This window comes from Cheilinus undulatus, linkage group 4 (assembly GCF_018320785.1).
Source record: "Cheilinus undulatus linkage group 4, ASM1832078v1, whole genome shotgun sequence".
Lineage (NCBI taxonomy): Eukaryota > Metazoa > Chordata > Actinopteri > Labriformes > Labridae > Cheilinus > Cheilinus undulatus.
The window spans coordinates 4,999,816-5,017,824 of record NC_054868.1 but is presented as its reverse complement, the minus strand read 5'-3'; the positions used below and the strand labels follow the sequence as shown (position 1 = coordinate 5,017,824).

The 18,009-nt window shown below is 39.6% G+C and overlaps 1 protein-coding gene across 2 annotated transcripts in view; it reads right to left on the bottom strand.

Annotated features, from left to right (window-relative positions):
* tenm3 (teneurin transmembrane protein 3) overlaps positions 1–18,009 on the bottom strand; it is a 366,938-nt gene that overhangs the window by 106,452 nt on the left and 242,477 nt on the right. For both annotated transcript variants that reach the window (XM_041784623.1, XM_041784625.1), the window contains exons 15-21: positions 16,441–16,571; positions 15,446–15,534; positions 10,348–10,467; positions 9,899–10,031; positions 9,687–9,815; positions 3,466–3,597; positions 1,155–1,290 (exon numbers count right to left, since the gene is read on the bottom strand). In XM_041784623.1, coding sequence (XP_041640557.1) covers positions 1,155–1,290; positions 3,466–3,597; positions 9,687–9,815; positions 9,899–10,031; positions 10,348–10,467; positions 15,446–15,534; positions 16,441–16,571 — 870 coding nt within the window. The remainder of the gene's footprint in view (positions 1–1,154; positions 1,291–3,465; positions 3,598–9,686; positions 9,816–9,898; positions 10,032–10,347; positions 10,468–15,445; positions 15,535–16,440; positions 16,572–18,009) is intronic.

The window sequence follows — 18,009 nt, the reverse complement described above, 5'->3', positions numbered from 1 at the left end:
CACCTTATAACAAAAAAACTTGTTTCGTTTCTCTTTAGTTTTTTTTTTACTGCTCTGTTGAACAAAGGAAGTAAAAGCGTGCTAATTGATAAAGGATGACTTTCTACTGCTTTTTCAGGTTACACTGCCCCCTGCAGGAGGTCCCAGTACACTACAAAGCAAAGTGGACTGACTAACCACTAGACCAGCTGTAATAACTGAAGAGAATATATGATCCTGTAGCCATCAGTAGTAGCCGATCTTGCTCATACATGATTAGAATCTGCAGCTATGACTTCCCCAGTAGAACAGACACGGCCAAACAAAGCAAGACAAGTTAAGCAGAAGTAAAGGAAAGAAGAGAAAATATGACAAAGGGGAGGAGGGTGAAGGAGAAGGGCTGTAAATGGACACACTAAATGTTTGATTGTTTCATAATTCATAGGAAAGAAACATAAAAAATGATGCAAATGGGAATAAATATACAGAAGGTGATGTATAGGTACAGAGAGAGCACATCACATTAAAGCAAGTGTAAAATTAGGTTTTATAAAGGGGTTCATTCTTTCGCATTTATTTTAACTTTAGACCAAGAAAAAGAAAAATATGTAATGTAAAACAGAGCAACAGAGCCAGAAATACAAGATTACCTATGTAAGCCTTGTGTTATCTTCTTTTTATGTGTTTGCAAAGACATGAAGCAGTGATGGGAGCTGAATCTACTGAAGCCTTTTTGTTCCCTGAGGACTTTCAAACAAAAGGCGGCTGATAAGGGTGAAATTATTTCTAGCTTACATCAAATGATTTTGCTTGAGAACTTCAGATTTTTCCCAGAGGGACCATAATGGAAAAAAAACTTCAGGAGATTACAGTGTAAACAGAAAAAAATGCAGAAATCTTTAGAGTATTTGTGAAGCTTGGAGATGATGTTTGTGTGAAGCTGACTTTCATAGTCAGTGTTCAAAGTAGGTGGATTCATACAGTGTTGAAAGGAAATTTAATTTAGTTTAGTTGGCTGCACAGCAAAAGCATAGCATAAGGGGAGTTAATGTAAAATCAAAGGAGAAAGCATCTCTCTTTTTAAAGCAGGTTTGCATGTCTGTAGAACTCTGGGAGGGGGATCTGTGCTCGAAAAGTTTAGCTTCGTCTATTTTCATCATTGGAAGGGAACTCACCAACTGCCTCGGACAGTCCGTACACCCGTTGGCCGTAAGCGTCGGTTTTGTCCCAGATGAAGGTGTACGATAGGTTTGGTTGTGCAGGAAACCATTTCTGGAAAAGGCGACCCACCACCGCCACCATCAGGTGAACCTGGGAAACACATCCAGACATAAAAGTTGACAAGTGGCAGTCAGGCAGCGACCTCAGAGGTTACCAATGTGGAGGTGGTAGAAACTACGGTTTCTCAAGTGTCAACCTGAAGCTGGCTGCAAAAGCCCAGGAATATTAAAAAGGTTTATACAGCTAAGAATTAAAGTTATGTTTCCAGCCAGGTGCAAACAGAGGATTTGGTAACAAAGTTCATCATCATTGGTACAAAGCACGTGGATAGAGAGGCTTTAAAACTCACTTGTTTTGTTTATAGGGAAGCTAAGAGTTATGAATAAAATTACATGAATTTAAGTGTTTTCACAACAAAGATCATTCATCGTAGCATTTTTGCCATAGGTTGTTCTCTGTTTGTTGTATTATAAAGCGTGTCAATGCAAACACCAACAGAGAGCTATCCTTGCAGCTTTATAACCAATCTATAACCTAATGCCAAATGGGGGGTGGGGGGTGGAGGTCAGAAAAAACATGGTCCAATGAAAAGCTAAGCAGTGATAACCATATTTAACATTTAGCCACTTCTGTCAAAGAAATATAGAATCATTTTTTATAAGTATGCTGTAGTATAATATATATCCATCCATCCATTTTCTATACCCCTTATCCTATTCCGGGTCGCTGGGGGGCTGGAGCCTATCCCAGTTGTCACTGGGCAAAGAGGCAGGGTTACACCCTGGACTGGTCACCAGCCAATCGCAGGGCAAGTGCAATATAGCCTTTTCAAAATGTGAATCCTTTTCTTGAAACGGAATCAGTTTTTTAGGGGTAATGTTAACAGTGTAGATGGGCACATACAGCCAAATCATCTGGAGAGGAATGTCAGACTTCATAGATAAGCCATGATTTGCACAAACATTAGGATACCAGAGAAGTAAGAACGACGGAATTGAAATAAATGAAGAATTAAAGAAAGAAATTTGGTAAAAACTGAACAGAAATAAGTGGTCAATAGTGGTAAAAGAATGGCAAAATTGGGGCAAAAGAGGCAATAATTGTCCAGAGTTGAAAAATGGGTGGTAAAAAAGATGAAAAGCAGTTCAAAAGTGGCAACAATTGTCTAACATAAATGGTGGAAAGTGGCAAAAACGGTGATAAATGGAAACCAGGGTAAGGCAGCAAATATGGGTTAAGAAAGAAAAGAGTGGTAAAAAATGGGCTGTAAAAAGGTTGGAAAGCAGAAACAAAAGATCGGCAAAAATTGAGTTGAAAGGAGTTGCAGAAACTGGAAAAATTGGAGGAAAAAATGGTGAAAATCGGTAAAAAAAATGGCAAAAAGGATCATAAGTAACAAAAAGGCGAAAACATGGTCAGCTAAAGTAGTAAAAAGGGTTAAAATGAGTAAAAATGGGTTAAGAGAGGCAAAAGTTTGCTATAGTTGAGAAATGGGTGAAAAAAATGGTAAAAAAAAAAAAGCAGTTAAAAGAGGCAAAAATGGGTTTAAAGTGGAAAAATAGATTAAAAGTGGCAAAAATTGTCTAACATAAGTGGTGGAAAGTGGTTAGTGGGGCATAATTGGTTGAAAGTGGCAAAGAAAAGGTGATACGTGGAAAACGGGATAAGGCAGCAAATATGGGTTAAGAAAGAAAAAAAGTGGCAAAAATGGACATAAAAAATGTTGGAAAGCAGAAACAAAAGATTTTCAAAAAATGGTTGAAACAGCAAAAAGGGGTCCAAGTTGCAAGGAGTTGCAAAAACTGGAAAAATTGGAGAAAAAAATATGAAAAGCTGTTAAAGGGTGGCAAAAAATTTGGTTTAAGTTGCAAAAAAAGGGGCAAACATCGGCACCTAAATAAAAGGGTTCAACGTAGGAAAAGTTGACTAAATGTGGCAAAAATGAGTTAAACATGTAAACAAATGAGGCAAAATAGGAGGAAACGTTGATGTTAAAAAAGTATCAGGAATAAATAATTGGAACATCAGAACCAAAGTACTGATTGAAACACTTTTCAGCTCCAAAACAAGGTAACTGTCAGCCAGGATGATAGCATCAATGCTACTGATCCAACACACATGCAGATTACTACATATATACCACACATGCAATGTCTCTGGGGTAAAGATCTTAAGTTATTTGCTTCTGTCCTCTCTGTGTGCACTTGTTTCTTAAGATGAAACATTCTGACAGCTCCAGGCCCCCATACATGACAAATTTCTCACCTTCATCAGGTTGAATGGTATTGAAGACTGCGTCATGGTGACTTTGAGGACCGGTTTATACCCTGCAGCTCTGGAGCTCAAGTAGATCAGGTTCAGATCGCTACCAGGGATGGATGTTTTCTCTTGTAAAACCTGCAGAAGAAAAAAAAAGCAGAAATCATCAGCATCTGACACTACTTCTTCATCCTGATTGGTGGTTAAGCTTCATATTCATGGGAAAAGTCTACTAATTAGCACACAGCTTCATACAGCCCCTAGCGGTGTTTGTACAGAGAACACTCCGGAAAGAGTAAAACAAGCATCAAACCATCTGTTCCCACGACAGGGTGGCTATTTAACATCATGACTTCTTCCCACTGGAGTTTTTACAGGCAGATTTATTCCACAGATCTCAGTGATATGGTTATAAATAACATTTCAGCATAAACGATACGGCTTTAAAGGATTGTTTCTGTAACCCTTCTACCTCAGTGGAAATTGAGTCTGCATCATTTGGTCTTTGACTGAAGGTTAATCTGCATATTTTATCGGGTGTATCTGCAGGCGAAGGACAAGTAGAAGGACTGCTCTGATTAGCACACACAGTAACACACAAACATGGCACGGCGACTCCTCCTTGAACTTTTTAATTCTTGTGGTGAGATATCGTCTGCTAACTTCAAACCTGCACCCTGGCTCACTGTTCACTGTCAGAATCATCATGTCGTCTGCTCTTCTGAAAGAAATAACTGATTGCTTTTTGCATGCTTGTGTATTAAGTATGCAGATAATATCTGCATTTATCTAACAGTTTGTCCTTGTGATGAACTTGATCAAGGTGAACCACAGTTTCCTCAGTAATCACACATCATCTCTGCACTGATTCTCTGTTAAAAAGGGAATTTAATGTGTGCAGTTGTCTGGTGTCCTCTAAGTTTGTTGTCCAGGTGGTGTTGATGCAGTCTGTTGTGGTGTGTCCCAGCTCCAGTTGGCAGAAATTTGACATCATTCATTTATCTTTATAAACACATATCTACATGTAAAGCACCAAATAATCCTTTTTTAATTCAAATATTTACAATTGAGCAAAAAAATCAGCTTGAAAATCAATCAGTGTTAAATTTCAGTAATCTATTAAATTCAGTTTGACAAACATTTTGAAGCTCTCTTCCTTCTCTTGTCTCAGTTAACTAAAGCTTTCTACTAAAGGCTAAACACTGCACACACAAGATAAGGGTTTATTGGTTGCATTTTATGAATACGTGAAAGTTATTGTCTGAAAAATGCAACAGTTGCTGCATGGAAAAAGACATTGCAGGAAATTAATGTATTATTCATAAATTCAAAAGCTGAGAGATCGTTCTCGTTCGTTTAAAAAGTGCAAACTTCCCCACAAGTTCAAGGCCCTGTCCACATGTAAACATCTTTTCAGGAGGTCATAAATGCAAGAGCAGTGAGCCCCATTGAAAGCCTGTCAGTGCAAATAAGATGTTTTCGCTCTTCCACACCAGCCTCAGCACGAGTTTGTGGCGTGGTTTAGTTCAGCAGTTTCCACACTTTTGTTCCAGTACAGACCAAAGACCAGGCCAAAATCCTGACACATTCAAATCTTTGCAAATCAGCCTCTTTAACATGTGTTACTCTATCTTTAGTTATTGTGTATGGGAGCAGTATTTATGTATGGTTCTAAAAAAATCCCATGGCTTTCCTAGATGTACATGAAGGCACGCCATTTCAAACCACTGGCTTAGTTGTACCATAAAATGGTGCACAATGGTTGAGGCTTCAGCATCAGTTTGATTCCAGCTCGCCCCACTAATAGTTAACAGCCGTAACAGCTGCACACCGAGTTCACACATCATGTGCTTAAGTGGTTCCCAACCTTTTTCCCTAACCCCCCTCATATCTAAGGAAAGCTAAGACCCCCTGGAACCAATTGGAAAAATAATACATCAGGGTTAATTGTTGTCACGGACAAAATCCCAGCATAGTATGCCGACATGCACTTGTTTTTGACAAAAGATCTATGAATAAACCATCCATCATTATAACAGTGTATTAGAGCCTCTCTAGAAAAAATAGTAAGCTTGAAATTCTCACATTCAAAATGTTAACTTACGAGAAAAAAACAGAAATGTTTGACTGTGAAAGTCAAAGATTTCTATTGAAAGATTTTTTGAGATTGTAACATCTAGAATAAAACAACTCTACATTGTTGACCATACACTGTTGTAAATTTACAATTTTAAAAAATTATATTTTTTAATTTCTAGAGTAAAATTCGAAGACTTTTATACTTAGTAATTTCAAGCCTTTTCTCATAAATTTCCAACTTTTTAAACTCTGAAATCCTTTTTTTTTCTTGTAAATATAAAATTTTATAACTCAAAAATTTTGATAGTTTTTCACCAAAATTTTGAAATTTTTGCTTTAAAAAATTAAAATATTCTCTTCCTTTTTATGTTGGCCTTACTACGCCGAAGTATGTAATGTTTCTAATCTTATTTTAAAAATGTAAAGATGTACATCTAATTTTAACAATGTTGGAGCTGACAGGGACCTGTGCCCCCCTGACATCTTCTGTAGGGCCTCTAATAGAGCTCAACAGTGTGGTTTTAGAAGTAAAATTCCTATTTATTTTCTCCAAAGCTGATCTGATTATTAGCTCTATTGTCAGAGATATTTAAGTTAGACTATAACAAGCTACCTGGGTGTGAAACAATGAAACGTGCACTTATTAGGGCTGAACGATTTGGGAAGACAATGTAATTCCGTTTTTTTTCCCTGAATTGCAATTTTGATTTGATATGCAACTATTTCTTAAGTTCCTAATATTATGTTTTTAACCAACAAACACAAGCAATAAATCATTCTGTCTTATAACCATCACAACATTAAAATAAAATTAGTGTTGAACTATTTTTAAAAATATGAAATTTGTGTTGATTTTGGCTGGCATTGCAAATTGAACAGGAATTGATGTATTGAATGGAGTTATAATTGTTATGTCATTCTCATGTTTAATGAGAAAAATGTACAAAAAAAGTAGGATTTTTGTAGACTATGTTACAAAAAAATGCCTGTGGATAATTTCATAATGATGCATAACTGCTTCAAAAAAGTTTTAAAGTGCTATTTTGACAAAAAGAAATATTGCATCTTTGGCAATTTCAGAATTTCAGCAAGCCATATTGTGATTTAATCTAATTTTTTGATTAATTGCCCAGCCCTAGCACGTATAGAAGACAAATGTTTGTAAGATATAAACCTCTGTTTAAGGGTGCTTTCACACCAGGGGCCGGGTCCTGGATCCGAGTGCACTTGAGCCCAAAGTCTGGTTCGTTTTGGTAGTGTGAATGCAATCGAACCATGCCCGGGCTTGGGGAGGTGGTCTCGGGTGCGATTCAAATGGACTCTGGCTCGGTTTGGATGAGATGTGAATGCAACCGCGCTCGGATACGGGACAGACCATAGAATCAGCTTTATGACATTATCGTAAAAGCTAAACTACTTTCCACGGCGCGGTAGTTTGTTCACATTTTTCCTCAATAAAGGGCGGAAATAATCAGAACCCAGTCTATAAACGGTCTGTTGTGACACACCTTACAGATGAACACAAATTGGAGTCAGTAAGATGAGATGCAAAGGCAATAAAAGTCTCCTGTCACCTTAACAACCACTGTATCTGTGCAGCGCAAGCCCATTTAATCATCTGAGCTGTAGCAGATGTGAAGATACGAAGAGCAAAGTTGCTGGCATCCTAAATAGTGATTTTATATCATCCATGGCTGCAGGATGGACTTCTTGCCAGGTCAAAATGAAAAAAAATGTTTGCTCAGGTCATGACCTGTCATGACCCCAGTGGCTGCCATGGTAGCTTCTTCTTCTTTCTCCTCCTTTGCGGGGCTGTAAAGTGCGCCCGGGCACAGTTCGATATGGCTAGTGTGAAAGCAAACCAGCAGGGGAAGGGGGAGGGGGAGGAATCGCGCCGCGGCGCAGTTCAAATCAACTGGGCCTAATGTGAAAGCACCCAAAGAAAAACCTGGTTTTCTTAATCAAAAATACTACAGGACCCATAATCCTAGAGAGGCATAGCGACTTCTCTGATTGGTGGGGTTTCTCATAATCATGGAACTGTCAGCCACACATAAATAAAGACTGCTAATGATAACAATATTTGCCATCCTAGCATGAAGCAAAATGCACACAAGATAAGTTATAATATTTAAAATGTAAACACTGCAATAAAGATAGGTGTAGTAACATGACTGTTTTGAAAGCTTGACTAACTACCCTTACCAACAACCAAATTAAATCTTGTACCTTTGCCTTCGTCTGAATGCTATTTGTTGTGCCAAATTAAATGTTTTATTGTTATGAGTATACATACAGTTAGCTGGTCAGCATTGGTTCATGCACTCTACATGTTGTAATACAACCTTGAAAAGCAAATGGATTGGCCAGATTCCATGTCTGTCATCGGTCAAATCCAAATTGCAAATCTGAAACAACTGGGCCAGGTCTGACAACGGACCCGAACCATAAGTGTGATTTGAGGAGAACAAGGCAGTATCTGTCAGTGGGGTTTAGTCATTTGGCTGTGGCTGGCACAGTGTTTAGCTTGGATGTAGCTATAGTTGGTGTCATTTTCATCAGAAGGAAGCCACATTTTTTATGAGATGAACAGCAAATAACAGCAGTGACACCTTCTCTTAAAGGAGATGACTACTATCAGTGTAGCTTTGAGTTTGGATCTAGCTACAGTATAGAGGCAGCTTTATCAGGACTGGTAAACACTTCACTACTGGAACCAGAGCAGCCAAAAAAGTGGGCGGGTTCTGTTGAGCTTTATTGATAGACAGACAGAAATTCTGTCTAATCACCCTCTGAGAATTTTTTCCCAGACTCAGATTATGGACCTTTTCCCAGATGGATGTTGAAAAATATGCTTTAGATACATGAAACAGTCTATCTGGCGTGTTAAGTTATGACTTTTTACCACGGCTGTCAAAAAATCAAATTATAAACCATGATTAATTGCTACATTTGTATAGTAAATCACAATTAATCACATTTTTAATCATGTTTAAAGTTCACAAACTGGTATGATGTGGCTCTAGAGAGGTTAGTTCAACAGGAAACCAGTGGTTTACTAGTGGCACACACAGCTCCACCCTGTCCTGCCGCTGATTGCTGTGAGCCTAATAACACGTTTCAGTTGGCAGGCAACTGAAGCTCATCATGGAGGAATGTTGTAATTGCATCCACATTACACCGTGTTATCTTTGTGTGGCATATGCATGCGTGTGTGTGTGTGCATGTGTTGTGTTCAAGAGAAGAAAGAGAGATTTCTGTGTGTAAGCCAGGGAGATTTAGGGAAGTAAAAAGAGGTGTGGATACGTGTTCATAGATGTGTGTGTATGTGTGTGTTTCACATTGAGTTAAGCAGCCCACAGAGGAAATGAAACAGATGACAGAACTCCATGTGTGTTTTTATATTTTTACAACCCTGAACCAGCGCTCCGTAATTATTTTTTATTTGACAAGCGTGCGCGTGCGTGTCTGTCTGTCTGTCTGCGATAAAAGGAAAGAGTTTGTGCACAAAGGACAGCATGTGTGTGAGGGCAGATCTAAAGCTGGTGAATGGAAGGCGCTCGGTGCAGCTGAGTCCATTAGAGAGCGGGGCCGAGGAGAGGGCAGTCTTAAAGGGGATTTAATGGATCTGTAATGAACACTAAATGCCTGGCTAATGAAAAGGCAATAGTGCAGTTGAAAAATATAACACTGAAACAGGCCAAATGGGTCATTTCCCTCAGGAGACTCTTTTTTTTCTGTTGGTTTCGTCAGTTTCATAAAGTCCACTTCTTTAGCAGAAGTCTCTTTTTATTCTAAACTTGTATGTGGGATTCAGAAATCTAATTATCCAAACACAAAGTCATTTTTAAATTCATCAGTTTCAAGTGAGTCTCAGTTTTACTGTAAATACTGAGTTACACAGAGGGTTAGTTCTGGATTATCTGTAGAGTGAACCTGAAAAAGAACCTTTAATGTGATATTACTTCAGTCTGACAACTCCTGTTGTAGAGGTTAACACTAGGGCTATAAAAATTGCTTATCCCAATTTATACCACCTTTTGCTTGCATTTCAGAATTACACTATGTTGCATAACAAGAACGGAATGTTCATGTGTTTCTAAACATTAAAATTTGCAGCTATAAAGCTGTTCTAAAGTATTTATTACCTGTGTTTCGGGGATGATCGGGCCGTCCTCAGGTGAACTTCTGAAAAACGTAGACAGAGGAGATGCGACAATGACTGGACTTGGTCTGATGAATCCACTCAGGTCACAGCTTGGGATGTCATTCTCCTCCTGGAACAAACAGACACAATTTAAGCAGGTTAGATGTTTCATTCCTGACTGTGGGACTTTTAAATCACAGGTTTGCTGCACACCTTCTTCATGACCAGCGTGTCCATCACGTAGAAGACGTTCCACGGCACCCACACGGTCCTGTACTGAGTGAGGAACGGAGCGCGCTCAAAACTCAACGTGAGGGACGCTCCACCATTAGCGAGGAGGTCGAACCTGCAAAAGAAAAACATCATAAAAGAAAAATATACTGTGAAGTGTAAGAGAAACACAAGTCTGCTTAAATGTGGTGAACCCCCTAACCCCAATAACATGCAACTATACGGAAGAGGATTAGGGCCAGGATCTGAGGAGGCGCTGTGGAGTAACTGTGTTAAGCACATGCAGGAACGCACTAAAACGTGATAAACTCCACTACTTTTAAATTTTTCTAAGCACTTGGGCATGTCAACTTCCCTAAATATACAATTCTAACAGACATACTTGGGTGCTTGGGCCCTAAATATGAATATAAATATAAATAAATACATACATGCCATCCTTGCGTGTCACAGTGAACCCATGTTCTGGATAGTGTACAAACGTCACATTGACTCCGATCAGAGGCGTCCCGTCTGCTGTCAGCACCTGACCACGAATGATTGACACCAAGCTGCAGAGAAAGAGAGAGATTATCATGAGACAGAAAAACGATATCATTCTTTTTTTCTGAGTGGCTTTAATACAACATCTATAAGAAAAACATTTTTCAGTCATGTATCCAGCAACCTAAGCATTGGGCATTACAGGCATTGGGAGCGCTGTAATGGGACTCATAGCATGTCTGCACATCTTCATCACACAGTGACATGGTTTTACACCAAAGCAAGTCAGCTGAGATTACTTCCCCCTGTCTTTCTTATCAAAACTTAAAAAATGAACTGTTTTTGTTTGGTAACACTGAAAGCAAGTTTTGATGCAAAAACAAATAGGAACACAGATGCATGTATCTGTGAGGATTTCCTAATGTTCTGGATGTTTTTCTGTACATATGACTGTTTTTATATTGTTTTGTTTTTGGTTTTTATCTTTTTAAGTTGTCATTTTCTTGTTCCTCTTCTGTTGCTTTACTTCCTTACTTTGTTTCTTTTCCTGCTTATGATATTTCTGCCTCACCTTGTTGTGACCTGTGTCTGATGACCTTTAACTTTCCAAGTCTATTTAGGGTCCTTTCCAAAAGTCTAAAAATGACCCCTTAACTCCTTTGCTATCCCCTTATCTTGACCTCTGTAAAAAAGAGTAGAGGAAAGGTGTGAATCAGAGTGTGGTGATAAAGGAATCTGACAGCAAGTTGTTACTGAAGTGTTTGCTGTAAAAGGTTTATAAAGATTAAAAATCGGAACTTAGGCAGTTTCATCTGCTCTAACAGTCTGAAGATCTGAAAACACATGGAAGATGTCGGGTCTCTTAATGTAACTTAGCTTTTTTCAAGGGTAATTGTGTAATCTTCTTGTTTTATCCTTTTCTATTCATTCTGTCATCATTTTTCCTCTTGTTTCTAGGCTGTTAACATTTTTAAGCCTATAATCTCCTCTGGTTCTGTCTGTAAACATGTGAACTACTTTCAACTGCAAATAAACTCCCCTTACCGTTACGATAAGTATTTCTCTTATCCTAGGCCCAGTTGTTTTCTCAGGTGTACAGCATTACCACTTTCATTTCCATGGCAACCGCAGCAGCTGCAGTTGTAAAACATTGCTGTACTTTTGAAATGCTCACACAAAAACACACAGTTGCTCTTCTAATTTGTTGATGAACGGAGATGCCTGACTGGGAGCTTGGAGGTCAAAGCTGCTTATAACAACACTCTGAAGACACAAACCCAGGTTGGGTTTGTTGGTGATTTTGGATGAGATCTGGTGAAAATGAATTGGTCATTGCAGAGGAAAATCAGTCGTACTTTGACTTTTCAAGGACATCCTTGCTGTCTGACTGAGCTGCATCACCAGCACAGTGAAAGACAGACTGCTGTTGACATGGCATGCTCTTCACAATACATAAGAGTGCATTTTTGCCATTTCCTGTAAATAAGGACATTTGAGTAAATGTGTACGGGATTATGTTTTAAAATCATTGAATAGAGGGATATAAATTGATTTTAAAACATAATCAGCAGCGTCGACACCTGCCATTGTCATGTAAACAAAAGTGACAATGCTACAAACCCAAAAAGACATCAAACAGAGGTCAGTGACCTTAAACACTGCCTCAATGTTCACTTAAAACCAAAAACACTCCTCAGAAATATCAGGCTAAGTGGATACCAGGTCTGACTGAGGCTGTTGTTTGTGTCTATATGTCAGCCCTCTGATTTACTGTATACCAGTCAAGGGGGTATCCTGCCTATAGCCTAGTGACAGCTGAGACTGGCCCCAGCTCTCAGGATCCTGGACAGGATAAGTGGCATAGAAATAAAGATGATGGATGGATGGATGGATGGATGGATGGAAAAACAACGAGAGGGATGTTTGGATGGAGGGATGATTGGATGGAGGAATGGTTAGATGGAGGAATGGATGGGTGGATGGATGGATGGATGGATAGATGGATAGATGGATGGATGGAATAACAACAGGAGGGATGGATGGACGGGTGGACGGATGGAAGATGGATGGATAGATGCATGGATGGATAGATGCATGGATGGATGGATGGAATAACAACAGGAGGGATGGATGGACGGGTGGACGGATGGATGGATGGATGGATGAATGGAGCAACAACAGGATGGATGGATGGATGGATGGATTATTCCAAACTACATTTTACTACCTGTGATGCAGACTCAGTAATAATCAGTTGTATTGAGTTTTGATCACGTTTTTTTCTATCTACATTTGTAATTGGTGTTATTCCTCTCTCACCTGTATTACTGTGAAACTAAAGCTGTGTTTATAGATGTAATAGAGCACTTTAGCATTTGTACTTACAGTATTTACCCTCTGTAAGTAAGGTGCATTAATACATTTGTCACTGTGAGCATGGCACTAAAATTAAAACATAATTTCTTTGCCTTCTTATGGTGACATTTAATACCCCTTTAACAGCCCACACAGTCACACAAACACACACAATCACAGACACACAAAACTGTTTTGAGGCCTAATAAAACATTTTTATGATGAGGTTGCCGGGCTGCTCCATTATGGAAATACAGGACGTTTTTATTAGCCGGTTGTGGCCTTCTGCGCTATGAAACATTCAGGCTCGCATAAAAAATGTGACAATCGCAGAAACATTGCCGAACAAAATTGCCGTCATGTTTTTCTCCTGCCGCTCACTGTGCCGTTCACTCCCGCCACCTTCCTCTACTCTATTATCATACTAAATGAATGTCATGTCTGAGGAACGCGTTGGTACAAATGTTTTTTTGTCATGGGGTGAAATAGCAGGCTTTACAGTATGGAGACCTCTGCTTCGCTCTGGTTCCATCACAGCCAATAGAAACCAGCAGCTGCTAATATAACTGCAGACTAAAGCATGCTGAGCTCTGACCTGCAGGCACCGGCTTTATGACTCGAGCTATCACAACTATACAAAGAAAACAAAGAGGAGACACACATTATCCCTGAACCCACTGTGATGAAAAACAACAGGGTTCATATAGAAGAACAGGAAGTCATTTTCTCCGCCCTCTCAGTGTATGGAAAGCTTTTTCTATACAGCACGTAACAGAAGCCAGAAACAGCGGAAATCTACCTCAGCCGCCGTCCACCCTACTAAAGGAAACATTACCCATATGATAAAATATGGAGTTTATCCTCTCTTGTAGCTGTAGACAGCATTCCTGATGGTTCAAATATTTCACTCACTATTTGAATCAAAGCTCAGTGCTCTGTAAGAGAAAAAAAAAACACATTTCTTTATGTTCAATTTTTCCATACTCCTGCAGCTAAGCACAGAAGTTCATCAGTCTGATAACCTTGTCCTTCCCTATTGTTTCTGTGCAGAACAAAATACAAAGCACAGCAATATATTTACACAAAAGCCCTAAGCAGGCATACATCATTTTTTTATTTTATTTTACTAAGACTACCCATAATTTAAAGCTAATTAAAGTTGTTCTCTTGACTTGCCATTTATCACTGGTTGTCTTTTTTCCATTTCTTGGCCAGTTATCACAGGAAAATGGAGCCTATTAATTAATTGATCACAATTATTCTATCAATGACTTTAGAAAGAATGACTTAAGACTAAATTGTGCTATACCCCTTGTCCATAACACTTAGTCCTAGCCTTTTGTTTCCAGAAAATCTGGAGGGGGACAACTACTGTCAGGCCCCTTCTCCACTAAGGGGCCCCTTCTTCACTGTCAGGCCCCCTGTCCACTATCAGGCCCCTATTCCACTTTTAGCACCTATCACCACAGTCAGGCTCCTTCTCCACCGTCAGGCCTGTTCTTCACTGTCAGGCCCCTTGTCCACTGTCAGGACCCTGCTCCACTATCAGGACCCTGCTCCACTATCAGGCCCCTCCTCCACTATCAGGCCCCTCCTCCACTGTCAGGCCTGTTATCCACTGTCAGGCCTGTTCTCTACTGTCAGGCCCCTTCTTCACTGTCAGGCCCACTTCTTCACTGTCATACCCCTTCTTCACTGTCAGCCCACTTCTTCACTTTCAGACCTCTTCTGCACTGTCAGGCCCCTTCTCCACTGTCTGCCCACTTCTTTACTCTCAGACCTCTTCTCCACAGTCAGGCCCCTTCTCCACTGTCAGACCTCTTCTCAACTGTCAGGCGTCTTCTCCACTGTCAAGCCCCTCCTCCACTGTCAGGCCTCTTGTCCACTGTCAGGCCCCTTTTCCAAGGTCAGACCTCTTCTCCACAGTCAGGCCCTTTCTTCACTGTCAGACCTCTTCTCCACAGTCAGACCTCTTCTCCACTGTCAGGCCTCTTCTCCACAGTCAGACCTCTCCTCTAATGTCAGGTCCCAAAACTTTTACCATTACAAAACATTTGATGGTGGTAGTGGGCCAAAACTTTGTTTGCCTGATAACATTTAATTTTGATTAAAAAAAAAAAAAAAAAAAAAAAAAAAAAAAAAACTTTAGGGAAAGAGTTAGGGCCAGTTGTGGTATGGGAGGAGAGGTCTCCAGGTTACAGGAATACTAATCTCTTTAAGAGGGGGTTGGCAGTTGTGAGCGGGCTCATTTCTATTATCAACTGTGGTATAATGGTTTAAGTTTCACTTTTATTTTATATAAATAGCTCAGGATAAAAATGTCCAGTACTGCTGTTGATGACTACATGAGATAAAGCTAAAAATGTGACTCAGCCATACTGCTTCACCATGTTTCTCTGGGCTTATTTCTGTCTAGTTAGTTTTACCGTGTTCCTGTCCTCTGCAAAAGGCTGCTTGCCCCTGTCCCCTCTTTTTTGTGTTGTTCTTTATCACCAGAATATTTAACTGTCTTAAAATCTAGTTTGTTTGCCTCACAGTGTGTTAACAAGAAATGCTGACGATGTAGTAAAATGATCCTAAATAAAATGGTTATGAATATTACTGGAACTTTACAAGCTTTTACAGCAGCAGATGTATATTTATCAGGAAAGATTGCATCAATAGATGCATTCATAGGTGGAATGAACGCACCTTTTGTTAAAGGGGCTCTCCTCAGTGATGACATGAGTGGATTCAGGTCCCAACAGGAAGTGAATGCGTTGGTAGAAAGAGCGGGCAGCCTGGAAAAAATACAAGACAATAACAGTAGATAGTCATTGCTTATTGTCCTTCCCTTCTACTGAACAATTTGGAGTAGATGCCACATTTATGTTACAGCAGCTGTGCTTGCATCATGGTGGCAAAGGCAGGAAAGATACTGAGCAAAAAGATTGGGGGAAGTCTGACTGTCAAAATAGGACTGCAAACACATGACCTCCATTTAAATACAGTTGTCAAAGATGCTGTTTTAAGTTAAGCGCTTGTTGTTGTAAGATGCTAAATGGGCAAAATGGGCTGATGGAATTCTGCAAAATTCTCGCGTCAGAAATGTCCTTGCTGCAGGCTTGGCATTGCCTCTCTCTTTGATGCACAAAAACTATCTGACAAATCTGTCGTCAATGTCCTGGACATGATGGCAAAGTACAAATTTATATGCACCAAGAGATTTGTATGTCTTGAGTTTGTTTTTAGTATAAATGCTGAGTTTCTCCATGGTGCATATGAAGATGTCCATGCACTGTGGCTTTGTCTGTGTAGCTGGATGCTTGACCCACAGAGTCAGCAGGACACCACAGCCCAAAGCTAAGGGTTAGCTTGTCGCTTTAAGACAGCTTGTCTTCTGCTGACCAACTATTCAAATAATTGGAGTGGGCCTTTTGATGGTCAAGACCTTTCTGATCCGAATTCTACCTACAGAACAACGTCATCACTGTGTCCAATTTCAAAAATGGTCTGTGGGTTACTTTCATTTCACTAATATGTCTCCTCCTGTCACTTGTATTAGCGACTCAGCTCCTTCAAGCGAAGATTGGCATGGAGGAGTAAGAGATGCAAAGATGGAACATAACAAGGATGGGGAATGAGCTTTACTTTCCATATACTGGCATTGATTTTACATGGTTTAACTTCTGATGGGAGCTTCTTACCTGCTGAGGAGCCAGCGAGGATGGGGATTGGCTGAGGACCTCCACTGGGTCAGGAGACCCTTTGCAGTACTGCTGGTTCTGACAAGAGGGCTGCAGGCAGCAGTCTGGATCCATACAGTCCGCTAGGCCATCTGGAACAAGAGACACACATATTATCACTGGTGTATTTATGTGCACAGGTAGTTTTACCATTAAGCTACAGTGGGTGTGGTGCATATGGGTGTGCATAAAAAAGATGATATTCAAGGAGTAAGATGTGTAATTTGAATGTAAATAAGAGGCTATTTGCAAATGAAACTGCACTGAAACTGAGTTTAAATGTCAAAAAAATGTCCCTTAGAACTACTGGCCTTAACAGTGAGTCCAAAGCCCCTCAAAAAGCCCCAACATGTCTTAACAGCAGGCAAGGTAGTTATTCAGATCCCTATAGAAGTATTAATACAATGAAAAGGGGGTTTACTATTGTCAAAATGGCACACAATAGATAGAAATCTATGATTTGAGGTGGAAGAATGGATATTTCATTAATAATAAGAGTACGTTTTTTTATATGCGATGATTTTGAACTCTGAGACCTGTTGAGCGTGCACTGTTGGGTATTTAAAGACTATTTTAGATTCAGGTCCACGCTGTACTTTTCTGGCTTTATTACCTGAAAATAGACACTTCAAATTTTGTCCACTCACTATGATTGCGTTTTGTGTCTTTGTCTGTGGCCTCCAAATGATAAAAAACACCCAGTGGAGGGATGATGAGATGAAGAGGTAACCAAGGGATTAAAAAGCAATGAGGGATGATTGAAGGTTTGGAAACAAAAAGTTCACACAAAGATGTTGAAATTTAGTGATAAGGATGTAAACGATCAAGGGCAAACATGTTTTAAATTCATGTATTTTCTATTTTACTCTTAATAGTTTGTGGTTATCATCCTCTTAAGTGTGCTGGCCTTGTCCAAAACAAAACCAATCAGTTCAGTGCTTTCAGGACGAAGGGTCATGAGCATAAATCTCTCTCTGTATGAGCCGTGCTGTGCTATCTGTGCTCTTAAAATAGTTCAGCTTTTAGAACATCTCTCATCACTACCATTTCTCCCTCACAGACTAAACTAAATCAAGAATAAATGGGATCTCTGATATCATCTTTGACAAAAACAGTAACAGAAGAGGAACTAATTACAGGTCTAGAGATGCTGCTAAAGCCATGAAATCAGTCTTAACTTGTTTATAGACTGTCAAACAATCAACACTTTTAATCATGACTAATTTAGAAATTTATGTAGTTTTTCTATTTATTTATTTAAAACAGACACACAGTAACACTGAAGCTGTGGCATTTTATCATGCACAGTAGTGTTGTAGTACTCAAGAACAGTCTCGAGACCACATTTTGAATGTGGTTTGGTCCTGTCTCAGACTGGCCGGACTCGAGATTTTACATCAAGACCAGTGGAGACCAGCACTGATCTCCTATTCTTTGACTTCATTGATGTGGTAATAAGGAGAAGCACTAGCTAAAACAACAAATAGCTTCAGTTCATGTAAAATTAACCCCCTCCCCCCACAGACAAGT